The sequence below is a fragment of the Anomalospiza imberbis genome, chromosome 7 (assembly GCF_031753505.1).
Source record: "Anomalospiza imberbis isolate Cuckoo-Finch-1a 21T00152 chromosome 7, ASM3175350v1, whole genome shotgun sequence".
In the NCBI taxonomy this organism is placed as follows: domain Eukaryota; kingdom Metazoa; phylum Chordata; class Aves; order Passeriformes; family Viduidae; genus Anomalospiza; species Anomalospiza imberbis.
Genome location: NC_089687.1, coordinates 36,929,561 through 36,946,372, shown reverse-complemented (window position 1 = coordinate 36,946,372; position 16,812 = coordinate 36,929,561). Strand labels below are relative to the sequence as shown.

Here is a 16,812-nt window from a genome sequence, read left to right as displayed (position 1 = left end):
GGGGTGTTTTATAACATCAGAAAAGATAGTTTTAATAAAGCTGTCTAGAGCTAGAAAGAGGAACTCTTTCTTTGATGCTCCTTTGGTAGATGAAAACATTTTTGTTCAATAGGAGACCAGCATCTTTTTTTTTTGCTCATTTGAGACAAGTTCTGGCAACATACTGATATTCATTCAAATATAAATGCCATATTCCCTTTGAAATGCAAATTGTTTAAAGAAAAATAGCATATGGTAGAGGTAAGTACCTTTTCAAATCAGCTCCCACACTTTAGGGATGTGAGTACAGCTAAAATTATTCTTTGGAAAGAATCTGGAGCCTTTGACACATTGAAGCTTGAACTAATCAAGGCTTCCCAGTAAGCATATACACATATCCATATCAAGGAAACAGTGCTGAGAATACATGGATTAGCATAGTAATTTAACTGCCCCCTGCTAATCAACTTAAGCAACCAGCTGATGCATGCAGGATGCATTTGAAGAGGCAACTCTTTCACAGCTCCGGCGTGGGCCAGGTAGCAGGAGCTTGGGTAGACGTGAAGATGGGAATCTGGCTGTGGCTGGGGGGACAAGAGGTGCAGGATATAAAGGCTTTGTGTGCCTAACCCAAGGCACAGGGCTTTGCTTTCCATGGATCAGGGAACCACGGAATGGTTTGGGTTGGAAAGACCCTTAAATCTCATCTGGTCCAACCCCCCTGCTGTGGGGAGGGACGTCTTCAGCATTTCCACTGAGTACTGCTGGCCTCCTCTTCCTCACTGTCTCCTGCTTGCCTGCTGAAAGGCTGAGGTGGTTTCTGCTGCCGAGGCTTTATCCCTGAGGAAAATTAAAGGACTTTTGTCAGGTCTGGTTTGGGGTTTGCCTGTTGTAGATGAACTGTGGGGCTGTGTTGGAGAAGCTGTGGCAAGAGCAGCAGTCTTTGTTTTGGGGTGGCAGCATTAGCGCCCAGTGTGGGATACACGTCCTGCAGTTGGACTGAGAAGTGGTAAAATTAGCACTGGATTGGGAAATAATGATTTTTAAATAAGGTTCTGAGTAACATGTTTGTGCTAGAGCTGAACATATTGAGGAGGGGAACAGGAAAGGAAAGGCACTCTTATTTTCTATGGTCTGACCCTTCTGATACCTGCTCATGGATGCTGGCTTGATGCTGTGATATGTCATGAAAATACACACCTTGCAGCACCTGGACAAAGTGGGATTTAATCCTGAATAAATATTATCAAAGAGGTTGCAGGATAAAGGTTACCAGGCTATGGCAGTAGGAAAGAGGGAGCTGGGCTGGGTTAGTCACAGTCCAGTGAAGTGTCACATGAATGCACTTGGCACCTGTTTTGTGCTAGCAGCCCGTAGCTTTGAGAGAGGTGCAGTGGAAGAAAAAAATTCTCCTGTGGTTCCCAGAACAAGTCACTTCTCAACAGGTTCATGTCACAGCGTGGGGTTGGAGTTTCCTCAGGTGGCATTAAGGTGAGAGGAGAGCTTCTGGTGCTGACATGATGACACAGAAATCTTGGTGTTCTCTTCTCAAGGTGTTGGTTTTGCATCATGGTTAGAAGGTGATGGGACGCTTGTGTTCAAAAGCTTGTGGACTAGGTAGAAGATGTCAGCATAAAAATATCACAGCTTGTGTTGTGTCTATGTTGGCCTAAATCTCAAGTTTGTAGAACCCACTCGGTCTCAAACTCTTGTCACTCACATCAGCCATTCCCTTTAATTTGGTGGGTCATCAAAACAATTTATTAATATTCATCGTTCTTCTGGATTGTGAAAAGCAGAGGAAAGGGGGATTTCAAAGCGAGCATCGCAGAAGCTGATTTGGAAGGAGAGATTTCTTTTAAGGCAGCGCAAAATACAACTTTTGTCAGCTCGTGTTTTCATTTTCTGTTGTGGTTTTAAAATACTGAATTGCAATTTAGTCCTCTGCTCTGTAGTGTCATGCCTTGGGAGGTCCCAACATGGTTCCAAAACCCACTTAGACTTTGCATAATGAAACAAATGAGTTTTTCTGTCTGTATTTCATGTCTGCAAAGCAGGGATTGCCAGGCAGAAGTTCTTGAGGGCTGAGTAAGTACATTGAAGACACGGATACTGTGATGGATCTGTGTTAAGGACTAAAGAGGAGATTGTGTCTTGGGAAAGGGGAGGAGAGAAAGGGACAATTATGCCAACTCTAATAAACACAAAGTAGTTCACTAAGCTCTGCTGTCTTCCCAAAGGCTGCTCTGGGAAAAGACATAATGATAGAACTGGGAGTCAGGAGATCTGGGTTTTATTTTCAAGTCTGCCACAATCTTCCTTTGTGGCCCTGGGTCATTTAACCTCTGAAAAATGGGGGAAATGATAGCAGATAATTAACAACCTCACAGGAGCATTGAAAATTAATTCATTAATTTTTCTGAACTCATCAGTAGAAGGTGCAATGGAAATGCAAAGTGTGAGAGTGCGTTATAATACCGCGTCTGCTCCTTTCCCTTTGCATGTGTTTTTTAAGAGTGTTCTTCAATCCATAGAGGACCTGTGGGGCACCTTTAGAGAGCCTGCCCTGAGGAATGAAACTGGCACTGTAAATTCTTTGTGGCTTTATGATATGCAAGGCCCATTGCTAGGAATGGAGTAAAATGTGCTCAGAACCCAAAACTGTGGAGCAGGTTTTGGCCCATATCAAGTTGCAAGTAAAACCATCAGAAGCCTGAGTTTCTGGAAAGGTTTTAATTGTTTCTACTCTAAAATGCATTCAACCAGATCCCACTTGTCCTGTTTTATGGTGAGAAACCTGTCCCTCTCACTCCCCCTTGCACACAGCTCCCAGCATTTTTATGTCCTGGGCCTCAGTGATGGTGAAAATACAGAAGTGTTTACTGGGTAAAAGCTGTTCTTTGCGTGTCCCCTTTTGTGTCACAGTGCTGGGACCAGCCCCAGGAATGACACTTGCAGTCAGTCCAAAGTCTGCTTTGTGTCACGGTGTTGTTCTAAGATTAAATTGTCCAAGATAGTTTTTTTTTTCCCCCTTGGTCTCTCAGTGCTGGCAGTCCTTTGCTCCCCAGCAGTGTGTTCTTTGGGGACATACCTTGTCAGGTGTTATTTAGAGGCGGATTGTTTTAAACTCTTGGAGTTGGCTCAGTTGTATAAACAGTGGCTTTTAGGAATAAATTGATTTTCTGTGTGCAGACTAACAAGCAGAGAAGCTCCAGAGAGTGTGCGTGGTAGCAGAGCCGTGGAATATCGTGTTTCCCAGAAGGTGAATGAACAGAATGAGGTGATAGCATGAAAAATTTGGCTTATTTTTTCTTCTTAGCTGGATTTGAGCCGGTCTCGGGACCGTCAGCTCCAGCGCTTCAGGGAGGGTCGCCGTGTGGGTGAAGTGACCCCTATTTCTGCTCATGGAGACCCCCTCCATCCATCCCGATGCGAAATCCCTTTTGTGCTCTCTATTGACACGCTCTGTTTTCCGTTTGTGCCTAGGGAACGTGACTGCTAGCACATCTGTGTCTCAGATGGCCAGTGGGATCAGTCTGGTGTCCTTCAACAGCCGCCCGGACGGTTTGCACCAGCGCTCCTACTCGGTCTCCAGTGCAGATCAGTGGAGCGAGGCCACAGTCATTGCCAACTCTGGCATTAGCAGTGGTAAGAAACCTGGAGCTCTGGGGGGGTCACGTGCCTTGGGGTGAACGGGGAGTTTGGTGCTCTTGGCTTTTTTTCAAAAGGGAAAAGAAAGAAATTAAATGGGACCCACCCCGTTGTGGTGTTGGGTGCTGAGCTTGCAGGGAAAAACTGGAATTAGAAAAAAGGGGATGGATTAACTTTTAACATTAACTTCTTTTATGTGGGCACAGAGTGACGGGGCAAGGGGGAATAGCTTTAAACTGAAAGAGAGGAAGTTTAGCTTAGATATTAGGGAGAAATCCTTCCTTGAGAGGATGCTGAGGCCCTGCAGAGGTTGCCCAGAGAAGCTGTGGCTGCCCTGGAAGTGTCCAAAGCCAGGCTGGATGGGACTTGGAGCAGCCTAAAAGAATTCTGTGTCTGTTTTTTCAACATGAAGAGCTAATGTAGTTGCAATACTGCTTAATTTTAATTTCAGGCATGTAATCATAGGATCCCAGAATGGCCTGGGTTGGAAGGGACCTTCAAGCCCATCTTCCCCTGCCATGGTCAGGGACACCTTCCACTATTCCAGGTTGCTCCAAGCCCCATCCAGCCTGACCCTGGACACTCCCAGGCATGGAGCAGCCACATAATGTGTGTTGTTTGCTTGATACTCACATTCCTTGCCCTGTGTGATGGATATTAGCAGTAAATGACCCTCCAGATCTTCTCCTCAGCGTGTCCTTCCTCTGCTGTGCTCTTGCTCTATTGCCTGCACACTCCTGGCACAGTCTTAGTGTTTCCTCTGTGGAGCATTTAGCAGCATTAAAAGGAGCAGGCGCTATTCCTGGTGGTGTTTTGGGATTATTAGATTGTAGCAATAATTGTTTTTAAAGGGTAGATGTGATATTTGCTACCAGACCAGGATCAGTAGGTCAGGAGAAAGGGGAGGAATGCTGTTTCTGATGGCTGCCTCTAAAATGGGAACAGTTAGGGGAATATGGGAAGTATTTCACATGTCCCACATATATCTCCGTGTCTGTAGAAGGTCTGAATCTGAGTATAGCCCTGAGAGCACCTCTGGGTTTTTAGGAGAACAGAGTGTTTAAAATCATGATCACCGTGTTTCAGAGTGGCATGAACTATCAAATTCATACTTAGCAAAGCACAGACTTTTTTCTGGAGCTATAAACATGGGGGCAGCACCTTCAGGAGAATTTGCATTAAAATGGTCCAGATGTTGCCTAAGAATTTTCTGACTGAGCCTTGCAGGAAGGCAGGGATGTTGTGAAGCAGCACAGTGAAATAAATGCTTCAACCCTGTCCTCTTCTGTGTCCACCCAGCTCACCCACTCCTGGTTAAGCTTTTAGGGGAGGCAGCATTGCCCTGCATGGATGCTGAGCTGGTTTCCCACTTAAAATCAAGTATTTTCTGCCTCCTTTTCCTGAGCTACTTTGTCATTTTAATCCACCCCAACTCCACCTCACTTCTGAGAGGTTAGACCAAAGTTTAGGCTTTTTTGTGCCTTTTATCCCGTAGCTTTTCTAAGGCAAGATGAAGAATGTTGAGTGCTGGCTGTAGGAGGAAAGCAGGAGCTCTAGGCTGCAGTCCTGTGCACCTTGACACGCCTGCTGGCAGGTGAGCAGGTGCCATCCCCATGCCAGATATCCCAAATGAGGCTGCAGGGGAGAAAAACCTTCAAAGTTCAGTGAACTGCTACAAGCGGCATGGAAATAGAATCTTCAAAAGTAGAAATAGCCCCCGAATTCCTGCCTTTGCCATCCCCTTGGCTTCAAAATGCTGGATTTGCTGGACTTGCCTTTTGCTCCTGCTGCTGATCCCGAGCTGGTTTACAATTCCTGGTGAAGGGAACCTTTTCTCCCACCCCAGCTCTGCAGTCTCCCATATGTGCAGTACCTTTTTCTGACTTGACATTCATATGGGATTAGTTCTGGCTCAAAAGAGACGACAGCCAGAATTATCTATGAAATACTTATTTTGAAATTGCAGGTGACTGGTGGGTACTTGTGAAGAAGCCTACCTCGAATAATTTCTTGCAGAGGTTCTAATTTTTTAAAAAAAAAATGTTGAGGGGTTGTTTTTTTTTTTTTTATAAATATGGAGGGAAAATTGGATTAAAATGAGTTTTAGGCAACTAAGGGTCAGCAGACTCAGAAGTATTGCACTAAAACTTAAAAAACCTCAAGAATAATTGATTGCTCTGAGTGTATCATCTTTGGGTAAGCTCAGAGATGTGTCCTTTATGTTGGCAAGCTGACGCATGAAAAACCCTTTTTAATTTCTGGGGTTTTTTTCTCCATTAAAAGATTTTTGAATTTTAGTCATAAAAAGCTAATACTGTGAAAGCAGCAGGTATGGCAAGAAGCTAAGCATCTTTTGGAATTCAAATGCCAATGTACTGGAGAATATGCCTGCTTATTGTCACGTGGTTTTATTGTAGACAAAATAACATATTGGGATTCAATTTTTCTCTGCACCTTTTTTTCACATTAAATTAATACTTTGTGTGGCTCCAGAGAACTTTTCAAAGTCTTCCAAACCAGACCTTTGGTTTCCTGGGGCTTCTGTCTTTCAAGCAGCTGTGAACATCTCCTAATTAGATAAATTACTTTGTAGTGGGCAGAGCCACAAAACAGGAGGTGCTGGTTAAATTAAAGGGGAAAAATAGAAAAATCCATTCTCTGAAATGGAATGCCCCACTGCTTTATGACTATTACTGTTGTAAGGTTTTACATTTAAGTACCTGAGGTTTAAAATTAAATGTCTAATATAATTTGGCACTGGTAACATGAAGCCTGTGCCTGCCCTGGGAGAAAATCTCGACAGCTTAGTTTGGTGTTTCAAATTGCTGCGTGCTGGATAGTGAGCAGCTCGTGCTGCTGGCTCACTATTTAGCTCAGTCCCACCTGCTGTTCAGCATCATTTCCAATGCAGGAACATATTTGCCTTAAAAACTCCCGAAATTTCAAAAGGCTGTTCCAGCAGCACATGAAAAATTAATTCTTTTTGCCTTTTTTCCTCTTTTTTTTCTTTTTTTTTCCCTTATCCTCCACACTCTTTAAGTGCTTGACAGAAGTAATTTTAGCAGCAAGAGAGAATAAAAACTGGGGGCAGTAAATCCCTGTCCAGGAACCTCTTGTGTAGATTCTTTATGGACCCAGAATTGATCTGCGTGTCAGATCCTGATGTAGTTTCAACTGTTTATCACCCTAATGGTGGTAGAGAGACCATGAACATCAACTTATAATCCCCCATGAAAGAAATTGGTGTTTGCAGTCAATGAAGGAGCAGCTCAGCTTTATTGATAGATTTGGAACAATTACTGCTGCTCCAGCTATTGGCCCAGAGGTTTTCCTGGATCCCACTGGAAGCCTGCGATGTTTTTTCCTCTGATAAATCTCCTCCTTGATGTTTTGCTTTTTTCTTTTTTTTCCTTTTATCACCCAGAATTATCTGTAGTTGCTCATTGCTGGGGAACAGGAGGGTTCCTGGTCTCAGGGGAGCCATTTGTGACCTGTTTGGGTGTTAAAGTTCTGTTCTGGATTGTGCATGCCACCATTCCTCCTCTGTAAATCCAGCTGTTACTTTCATAAAATCACAACATTTTTACAGTTGGAAAAGCCCTCAAATATCATCAAGTCCAACCCTTAACCCAGCACGGCCAAGCCCACCACTAATCCCTGTTCCTAAGTGCCAAATCCAAACATTTTTTTGAACACTTCCAAGGATGCTGACTCTACCCTTTCCCTGTGCCAGTGCCTGACCCCTCTTTCAGTGAGGAAGTTTTCCTGACAGGAGGGGACAGCCAGGGGGGTCGGGCTGTGCTCCAGGGAACAGGGACAGGAGGAGAGGGAACGGCCTCAGGCTGGGCCAGGGCAGGCTCAGGGTGGACATCAGCAGGAATTTCCCCATGGGAAGGGTGCTCAGGGATTGGAACTGCCCAGGGAGGTTTGGAGTCACCATCCCTGGAGGTGTCCAAGGATGTCCTGGACAGGGCACTCAGTGCTCTGGGCTGGGGACAGTGACAGGGTCACTGGAGGGTTTTTCCAATTCCATGATTTTAGTGGTGCTGATGCCACTAGAGAGATGGGTCTGTCTGCTCTCCAGTCTTCACAGTTTGTGCATCTCTGAAGAACCTGACCGACAGACCCCCAGTTTGCCAGCAGAAATTTTTGTGGTGCCAGGAACCACAGGCAGCTGCCCTGCAGAAGTGAGATTTGTGAGCCATCGCTCTGAGAAGACCAAGGATGTAATTTCCTACCTGGGGATGAAGCAGCAGCTTGGTTCATTCTCTTTTTAAATGTCCTGTTTTATCATTGGCTTCTGTGCCCTGAGACCATCAGAGGGAAGGATTCAGCATTCAGCTCTTCTGACAGAGCACTGCAAACAGCACTTGGCACAGGACAGGGATTTCTGGTCTCTGGACTTGTAAATTGTCATTTGAATTCCAGCATGATGTAAAATTCTGCTGTAAATCAAATATCTGTTTAAATATCATCCACTTAGGCTTTATCACTGTACAATTGCTTGTACGGGCCATTTGAGCTCGGCTGTAATTTATGGAAGTTGTAATACCTGGTGTCTTCTGAGTTTCTAACAGTTTGGTGTTAGGGTTTATTAATGTGAAATTGAGTTCTCACTGTGCCATGGGGTGTGAGAGGTCGCTGGAGTGTTGATATTAATGCAGACCTTGCAACTTGCCTTACTTGTCTGATCCTAAGTGCTGGGAATGATTAAATGATGGAACCTTCTGCTCTGCCTTGGGAAAGGAAATGGTTCAACCTGCATCTGACATCAGAAAATACCATTTAGAGCTGTTGGAATTCCATAGGCAAGTTCTTGACCAGAAGCAATGATACAATTTCAAATAGATTTATAGAATTTCAGAATTGTTTTTGGTCAGTGTATACAGATGGTTTAGGTCAGAAGAGCTTTTTCCTCCTTGTTAAATATGGAAATTGTGACCAAAAAGCAAATATAGATTTATTTTGTCCCTTTTTTTTCCTAGCTGCTTTAGAGCTACTCTGGGGTTTTCTGTAATTCTTACTACTTAATATAATAAAATTCACCATGCATAATATTTGCACATAGTTTACATTATCTTACATAGGACAGGAAAGGGAACATTCTTCTACTTTTCATACCTTTTTTGTGATCCACAAATTGCTTTTGGCAAAATACTTCCAGAGGGAAACTACTGCAGTTCAGCAGAGTAAACTCTGCTAGCAACAACTTACTATTTCCTTTGTTTTCTCAGCATACCTTGGGGAAATGTGGGTTATAAAGCACTACTTTCTAACAATTTGTGGAAAGCCATCCCCTTTCAGCATGAGGTTGTGTGCTGAGAAACTTCCAGTATTTAAATGTATCTGGCATTCTTGACAAGCTCTCACCTGAAATAGCCCAGTCAACCAGAAATATTAAAAAACTCTGTGTAGCAGTGTCCTAGGAAACTGGTAAATTTTTGGATTTGCTGATCCTGCAGGACTTGAGGTTTCAAACTGGTTTTAATTCAGGCAGGAGATGATGGGGTCTTGCAGCCTGTGGTTCCCCAAAGTGATGTAAGGCCTGGAGGGCAATGGTGATAAATAAGTGCTCTGAGAAGGGGCTTGGAGCAGTAATCCGTCTGGTGCTGTCTGTCTGGGCATTTTGGGAATGTGTTAGCCCCTGGAAGCAGCAGGAGCCAGTGCTTACCCGTCCTGTTCTGCAGACCATGGGAAATCTCAGCTTGATGGGAAACTTTGGGCTCACCATCCCCAAAGTTAAAAACAGTGCTAAAAACTGTGTGGCACTCAGGAACATGTGCTGGCTTAGGGGTTGGACCCCAGGGTCTCAGAGGGCTTTTTCAACCTAAATGATGCTGTGGGTCTGTGCCTTTCTCCTGCCCATCCAGGCCATGGGTGGCAGCTCAGTGACCACCAAACTGGAGATGAGCTGTTGCCATCTGCTCCCACTGGGCCTTGTGTCCAGCAGAGAAGTGACATCAAAGAGTGAAAGATCCGAAAACAGCTCTTTACTTTGTGTCTCTGGTGGCACCAAGAGCCCCCTGAGGTTTGGACTCTGCCATGATGTTGGTTTAGGGAGGACTTTGGGCATTTCTGCACAGCTTGGCTGAGTTTCAACTGCTCCTCTATTTATCCAGTGCTGCTGCTTAAATCCTGAGCTACACTTTTGCAGTTCTCCATCTGCTTTTCTTGTTGAAGGTCTTCTTCTTTCTGCTCTCCCCCTGATTAAAACACAAAGAATTGTTGCATTCAGCAATTAAATCCTGCTCTTAATTCCAAGAAACATGAGTTTGCATCCTCAGGTAATTTGACATTGGCAACCTGATGCTGATCTTAATGTTGCTCACAGCCTGAAGTGCCAAATGTCTGTCAGTAAATTGTTCATGGGACTAAATTAACTTCTTGACTGAGCTATAAAGCTCTGGGTTTTCCCAGCATTTACTTAGGGGTGTTTAAATACAGATTTTGCATTTATTTGGCTTAGGATTTAAACTGAAGTAAAAAATGCAAGCAGCATGTTCTTTATAACAGGGAAAAAAGGGATTTATTTCTGGTTACTGATGTTGATTAATTGGATTTGATTGTCTGGCAGTGTTCAGTAAATCTGTGCTTTTTCTGCCTGTAGCTGGGCTTGGTTGTCACACCTTCTCTGCTATCCCCACTCAGGAGAAAAGAAGAGGGAAAAGCCCTCAAGCCAAAGCACTTTACTTTTATTCTTGGAGTTCAGGCTTTAACAGGACAGGACAGTGAGGAGAGTGAGTGTTGCCTTCATCAGCTCTTCAAGCTCCTGTCCAAGAAACACTTTCCAAAAGTCAGGGCTTCTCCAGGAAGGAAGCTGGATACCCAGCATGTAGCTCATGTGTAGCTCAGACATTTGACATTTGACAGATACAGCTCTTAGAAGTCTGCAGAATGTATTCTCTTTTCTGGTTTTGTATTAGAAACATTATTTTGAATTATTACATAAAAACATTTTCATGTAAGGTATAATACTGGAGATGATCACACCTGTGGACAAAGGGAATTCTTTGTCAGGGAGGCTGTCCTGTAATCTCATTTGTATTTAGAAGAGTGTAAGTTTTAAAGGTTTTTATTTTGCATGTTTGCAGTTTAAGGTTGCTTTAATCTGAAATGTTTGCAGTAATTGCAAGGAATTAAATACATGAGCTGGATTCACACAATATCCTGCAGGAGGTTATGGACTTTGAAAATAAAATCATGTTTGCAGACAGCATTATAAATCGAGAGACACAGTCTCAAGTAAACACAGAGGGAAGACATAATACTGCAAGAGCAGAATGTGACATTTTATGAACTCTTTGATTCAAGTAGTGTGGCTTACAAATTTCATAAGCCCAGTAAATTCTGTATTTATGGGCTTTATAAGGAAGACTTAAGGAGGGAAGTAAATAAGCTTCCCAAATCAGTGAGCTTTTCTATTTTCTTAATTGTTTTATCTTACTGTAAATAAGCTAAGTTTATCTAATAATGTAAATTCTAAATTTATTTTAAGTTTCGTAAAGGTTTAAACGCAAAGTTGAGAAAACAAAATGTTCGTGTCCCACGGGAGCATTTCCTGATTGGAGAATTTCTTCTTTGCACATCCACACTTCAGAAGTTCCAATAGATGCTTGTGATAGTTACGTTCTTGTTTAATGTTTAATGTTACATTATTGTTTAATGTGCAGCCAGGAGTGCCGTGCTTTGTTTTGTAGGGTCTGGAGGAAGAGTGTGCAAGAAACACTCAGTGCTTTTATCCCTTCTGGGGCTTAATGAAATTTCTGTTCCAATTAAGAGCAGAGCAGTTGCCTCCTCAAGCGTGGCTGCTGGCGGGCTGGGTTTCTCCCCAGCCCAGCTCCCAGAGTGGGTTTTTAAGGATGTTGTGTATTCCTTACCTCTGGAATCCAACACTTCAAAGCCACCTGACAGCACACACGGCTCAGGGAGTGAAAGAAGCCTCTGTGCCGGGCCCTGGCCACAACCTGGGGATTGTTGGGGGCCAGCTGGAGCTCAGAGCTTCCCTTCCTGCAGGTGGGAGAGCTTTTCCTTTCAAGTGCCCGGGCCCTTCCTTTGTCACAGTTGATCTCATCCCTTCATGCAGCCAGGCTGTGCCACCCACGGGCCAGGAGCACCCAGTGCACCGGGGGCTGCTCTGATGAAGGGCCCCTGCCTTATTTAGCCAAGAGATAGAAAGAGGGCTTGATTAAAATTGGAAATTACAAAAAAAAAAAATAAAGTTTGTCGATGGCAGTTGCACCACCTGACACCTCTGAAAGACAGAGCTTTGTGTTTTAAGAGCTTTGCTTTTCAGCTCTGGGTGTCTGCGATAGGAAAATGTTTGATTTTGCCTTTGATTAAGAGCGGTCTTGGTGTTGCTGCCATTATTTCTCTTCCTTTCTGACAGTGCTGCTCATGGCATACATTACCAGGAAAGCCTTAGCTTTTTCCTGCCTAGCATGATGCAATTAACAGCCAATTTGCTATACAGCAATTATTCAGCTTTAATTGGAAAATGTTAATAGTGAAAGTCTCTTGATTTTTTTTCCTCCCTCCAAAACACTGATATTAGGGCTTGTCACTGAAGTCTCGTGGACTGACAGTGGAGAGTTTCCTAACCTCTTCTCAATTACCACAGAGTGGGTTTGAAGCTTGAAGTTATCCACAGGTTATACAGACAGAAGGTTAAAGTACAGGAGTAGAGACGAGACATCTTTCTGGCTCTGAGCATCCTTTGAAGAGAGTCAGTTCTTCCTCTCTGTCTTACTTTGCCTATCTTGAAACACAAGGTAAATATTTTAGTAGGAAGTGATTCAGTAAGCCATGGATTCATTATTTTCCAAGTGCCTGCTGACCTGCAGGCTCTGTTTCAAAGCAAAATGTTGTTAAATGAGGATTTTTTTATGCAATGAGAAGGCAGCGTTGATGGTTCGATCAGGGTGGAGCTCTGCCCCCCTCTGTGTAATTAAGGTGACTTTATTATGCATCTCATTTTGATCTAAAATAGAATTTGTCACACACTTGTACGTGCCTGACCATGATGGAGCTTGCTCACCCAAAATGTGTTCTTTTAGTGTGCTCCAAGGGCACACTAAAATGTGATGCGTTTGTCCCCACATCACCAATCCTGGGGATGGTCCTGGTGGATTTGCCACGTCCAGGGTGCTGCAGCTGGCAGCTGTTCTTGAAGTGCCTGATGATCTACCTGGCTTCAGAAGGGGGAGATAGAAACCAGTTACAGCATGAATAATAGAATCACAACATGGCTTGGGTTGGGAGGGCCCTAAAGGCCATCCTATCCAACTTCCCACTTGGACAGGCTGCTCCGAGCCCCATCCAGACTGGCCCAGACAGACCAACACGTGACCTGGAATTGAACCGGGAGCTTCTGCCCGGAGGTGTGTCTTCAAAAGGACCATCCATCTCCTTTGTCCCTCGTGAGGAGGGAACAAATTGCCTGAAATGAGCAAGTTACCTGCAGAGAATGCCCAGAATTTCTGCCTTCCATGCTGTTTTCCCCCTCCCTGTTCCACATCACAGCTGATGGCCGGGGGGAAACCGACGCCCACGGCATCGCACACCCACTTGGCAGCAATTCAGGGTGACACCACGTAGGGCTCACAGGGCTGATGCTGCCCAGTGAAAAGGTTCTGCCAGAAGAATTAGGGATGTTCCCTGTACATCTCGACTGCAGGTCTGTTCAGCAGGAGCCACGGAGTTACTTTGCCTTGGGATGTGGTGGCATCCTGCAGCATCCCACACTGGCTTCTCTTTCCTGGTTTGTTGTCCTTCTGTGTTCAAACAACTTGTCAGGCTTGATCTTTCCACAGGGCACGTTCACATCCAGAGCAGAGGAGGGGAGTGCAGGGATGCGTCTGTGTGACGGGGGATGAGATAAATTAACAAACCCTGCTCGCTCAGGGACTAGTTTGTATCATCCCTGCCCCTGACCTAAACCTGCTGCAGGCAACATGTGTGGAGGAAGGAAGATTAGGATCTCATCCCCAGTTCATATTCTGAGGTTGCAGGTCCTCTAAAACACAGTCTTTGCTGTGCTTGTCACCATCCTGGCAGCACAGGAGAGAGTTGTGTAGGAATAGTTGTATCCTCTCCTTGTGGGAGCTGATGAATTCCTCCTGGAAACGAGGAGCTTCCTTTGAAAGGGAGCTTCTTTTCTTCCTAGCCATCCTTCAAGTTCCAGGGAGCAGGATGCTGTTTTGCCAGCACTGTAATGTGTTGCTCCTTAGGAGGGAAAATGTACTTTTGTGGGGTTTTTTTAAGCTCTATTGTTGCATTTCTGCTCTCATGCTTCCTTTATGATGGCCCAACATTGTGCATCGGTAGGGAATGAGCTAGAGGTGAAATGTGTCTTCCCTTTAGATAAGGGAGATTGTAATGAGGGTCTTTCCAAAATTACTGAAGCCTTCCAATATGCCTGAGCATCTTGAGGCTGATTGTCTCTTTCGAGGCTATGGACGATGTCCCTCCCTTGTCACAGAGTGCAAGGGCTACTCATGCCCTGGGGTCTGGAGGTGCTGCCACGCAGCAAGAGCCAGACCCTCCAAAAGCAGGGAGATCCCTCTTCTGCTGCCTAGAAGGAAGCTTTGTTTTCCTTGTTTAATTGAAGTCGCTCTGAGAGGGAAGGAGTCGTTCAGTGGGGCTTCCTGGGGATGACAGGACAGCCTTGAGATTTGCAGGCTCTGGGCACAAGGCTGCAAAAATGGGAGGTGCCGTGGGAAGGGAAGGCTCCCGAGGCTCTTTGGTGTCCATCCCCCAGTTCTGCTCAGAGCTCCCTTTAATTTCCTTCAGTGCAGCAGGTTAATTTGAGCCCTCCATAGCTTGAGTGTCCGAGCTGAGCTCAGCTCAGCGGTGACTAGATGCACCTAATTCCTCCAAAGGTGTGAGCTCTCTGTACCTGACAAATACTTGCCTTTTCTTTTCATCCTGGAGGCTGCAATCTCATGCCACCCCTTCTCCCCTACTCGCAAGTGTTTATTACATCCACGGACTTGTGCCAAGCTGCAGTTCTGACGGGATTTTAATGTCAGTCCTGTACCTCTGCGCTGTGCGATTGCAGCATCCCTTTCACTTCGGTCTGAGGCAGAGGTGGAAGATAAAGAACTTGATAGAACATTTATGGTAATAGCTGTAAAGGGAAGCTGGAGAGCAGTGGATTTCACAGCCAGAAAAATCTCAGCTCAGGGAAATGGGTCTGAAATACACACTACAGATTTGTATAGCAATAGTTATAGTCTCTTGCTTCCCCTGTTTAAATAAAAGGATTGCTTTTCTCACCTTTATTTAAAACACATGTGTGGAAGATGAAAGTGTCCAGCAATTTTTTTATTATTCAGTCCACCAGCTACCGACATCTTTGCCTTATTTCATTTCAGCACTAATGGCATAGTGAAAGTTCTGAAACACCCTCTTTGGATTCAGCCTTCCTTGGGTCGCAGCAAAGATTCCTGCTGCAGGCAGAGCTGTTGCTGTTGTTTTCGTCATCAGCGCTTTCTTTCTGCTCTTGAACCCGGTGCTATTAATTGTGTTGCTGCTTCTGCTCTTTAATTGATCCCATTCACCGCTCCCGCTTTTGTAACGTCTGACTTCTTGTCACTTCGGCAAATCAAAAACCCAAATTAATCAATCTCCAGCCACTTGAGAATAAGGCCGTGTTGGGGAGCTGGGCTTGACAAAAAAGTCTAATTTCACTTTGAAAGCCTGTTGGAAAATTTTAACAAGAAGATGCAAGAAAAATGTAAACCAGATCAAGCTCGACTTTGGTCTGTGGAGAATAGCGTCACCTGTTGAGTTTGTTTCAAGTTTTTGTAAATAGGTGATTTGACAAAAATATGAAATAAATCAAAAGACACGGGGATAGAAGGGGTCAGAATATCCTTGGTTCCACTGCAGATGGTTACACAGGAGAGAGGGTTGTGTGTGTGACAGAGAGAATAGGAGCCGTGGGCCAACGACGAAGCTCCGCTCTTGGACTTTTGTGTCCCAGCCTTTGTGCTGTGCTATTCCCATACCTCACATGTTGCCTCTTTTCCTGCTTTTTCCACCCCCAGCTCCTTTACCCTGGCCTGGGGTGCTCATCCTGGCTTATTGTCCCTCTTTCCTTGGCCTCCTTGGTTTCTGTGCTGGCATCTCCTGCACCTCTGCTGCAGGTGCTGAAGGAGTCGTATCTCGGACAGGTTTGGTGGGGGTGCTTGGGAATTTGGGATGCAAGGTAGTTATTTTTCTGTTCTTGGGGCACCAGGAAGCACAGTCTGGGTTTGGATTGAGTTTCAGACAGCTCAGAGTTTGGGGTGTTCATCTGGAGAAGAGAAGGCTCTGGGGAGAGCCCAGAGCCCCTTCCAGGCCCTTAAGGGGCTCCAGGAGAGCTGGAGAGGGACTGGGGACAAGGCATGGAGGGACAGGACACAGGGAATGGCTTCCACTGCCAGAGGGCAGGGATGGATGGGATCTTGGGAATTAGGAATTGTTCCCTGGGAGGGTGGGCAGGCCCTGGCACAGGGTGCCCAGAGCAGCTGTGGCTGCCCCTGGATCCCTGGAAGTGTCCAAGGCCAGGTTGGACAGTGCTTGTAGCAAAGTGGGATGGTGGAAGGAGTCCCTGCCCATGGCAGCGGTTGGGATGGGATGATCTATTGGGTCACTTCCATTCCCGTGATGCAGTGATGATTCTGTTAATTTTCCACCCTTTTCAAATCCAGGAGGACACTCAGCAAGTCCTTAGGGGGCACAAATGGAGTTATCTTTGAGATCCATTTGTTGAGCATATGCAGCTTCCAAATAGGAAAATAATAGAAAAAAATAGGAAGTGGGAATTGTTACCTTTTACAAAATATTTGTAACACTGGGAGAGGATATGAAATTGTTTCAAACAGCAAATAAAGCCCAGTACAACAGCACAGCTCTTGAGACTCTTCTGAGGATTGGATTTCATTTAATGTTCTGTCTCTTGACTCTGGGTTGCAGTTGTAGACAAAGTGTTTCTTCTGTTCCACCCCTCCTTTCTTCTGCCACAGTTTGTCATATTTGAAAGGAATTTCTCTCATGACCATAATTGCAAAATGGATCTTGGAGGGAGGCAGACATGGCACTTGCCTTGTGGAGTAAAAGCTGCATTGGCTTTTTTGTTTTGTTTGGTAAATTCTCGCCAATGAGGGCTAGACTTGCACAAGCAGAACAGTCTCTGTCTTA

General features: G+C 44.9%; 1 protein-coding gene across 11 annotated transcripts in view; it reads left to right on the top strand.

The window, feature by feature from the left end:
* The window catches only part of AGAP1 (ArfGAP with GTPase domain, ankyrin repeat and PH domain 1), a 309,011-nt gene that overhangs the window by 209,937 nt on the left and 82,262 nt on the right, over positions 1 to 16,812 (top strand). For 9 of the 11 annotated variants that reach the window (XM_068196693.1, XM_068196694.1, XM_068196695.1 and 6 more), the window contains one exon: positions 3,466 to 3,627. The exons of the other annotated variants lie outside the window; for them this stretch is intronic. In XM_068196693.1, the coding sequence (XP_068052794.1) occupies positions 3,466 to 3,627 (162 nt within the window). The remainder of the gene's footprint in view (positions 1 to 3,465; positions 3,628 to 16,812) is intronic. 11 annotated transcript variants of the gene reach the window in all.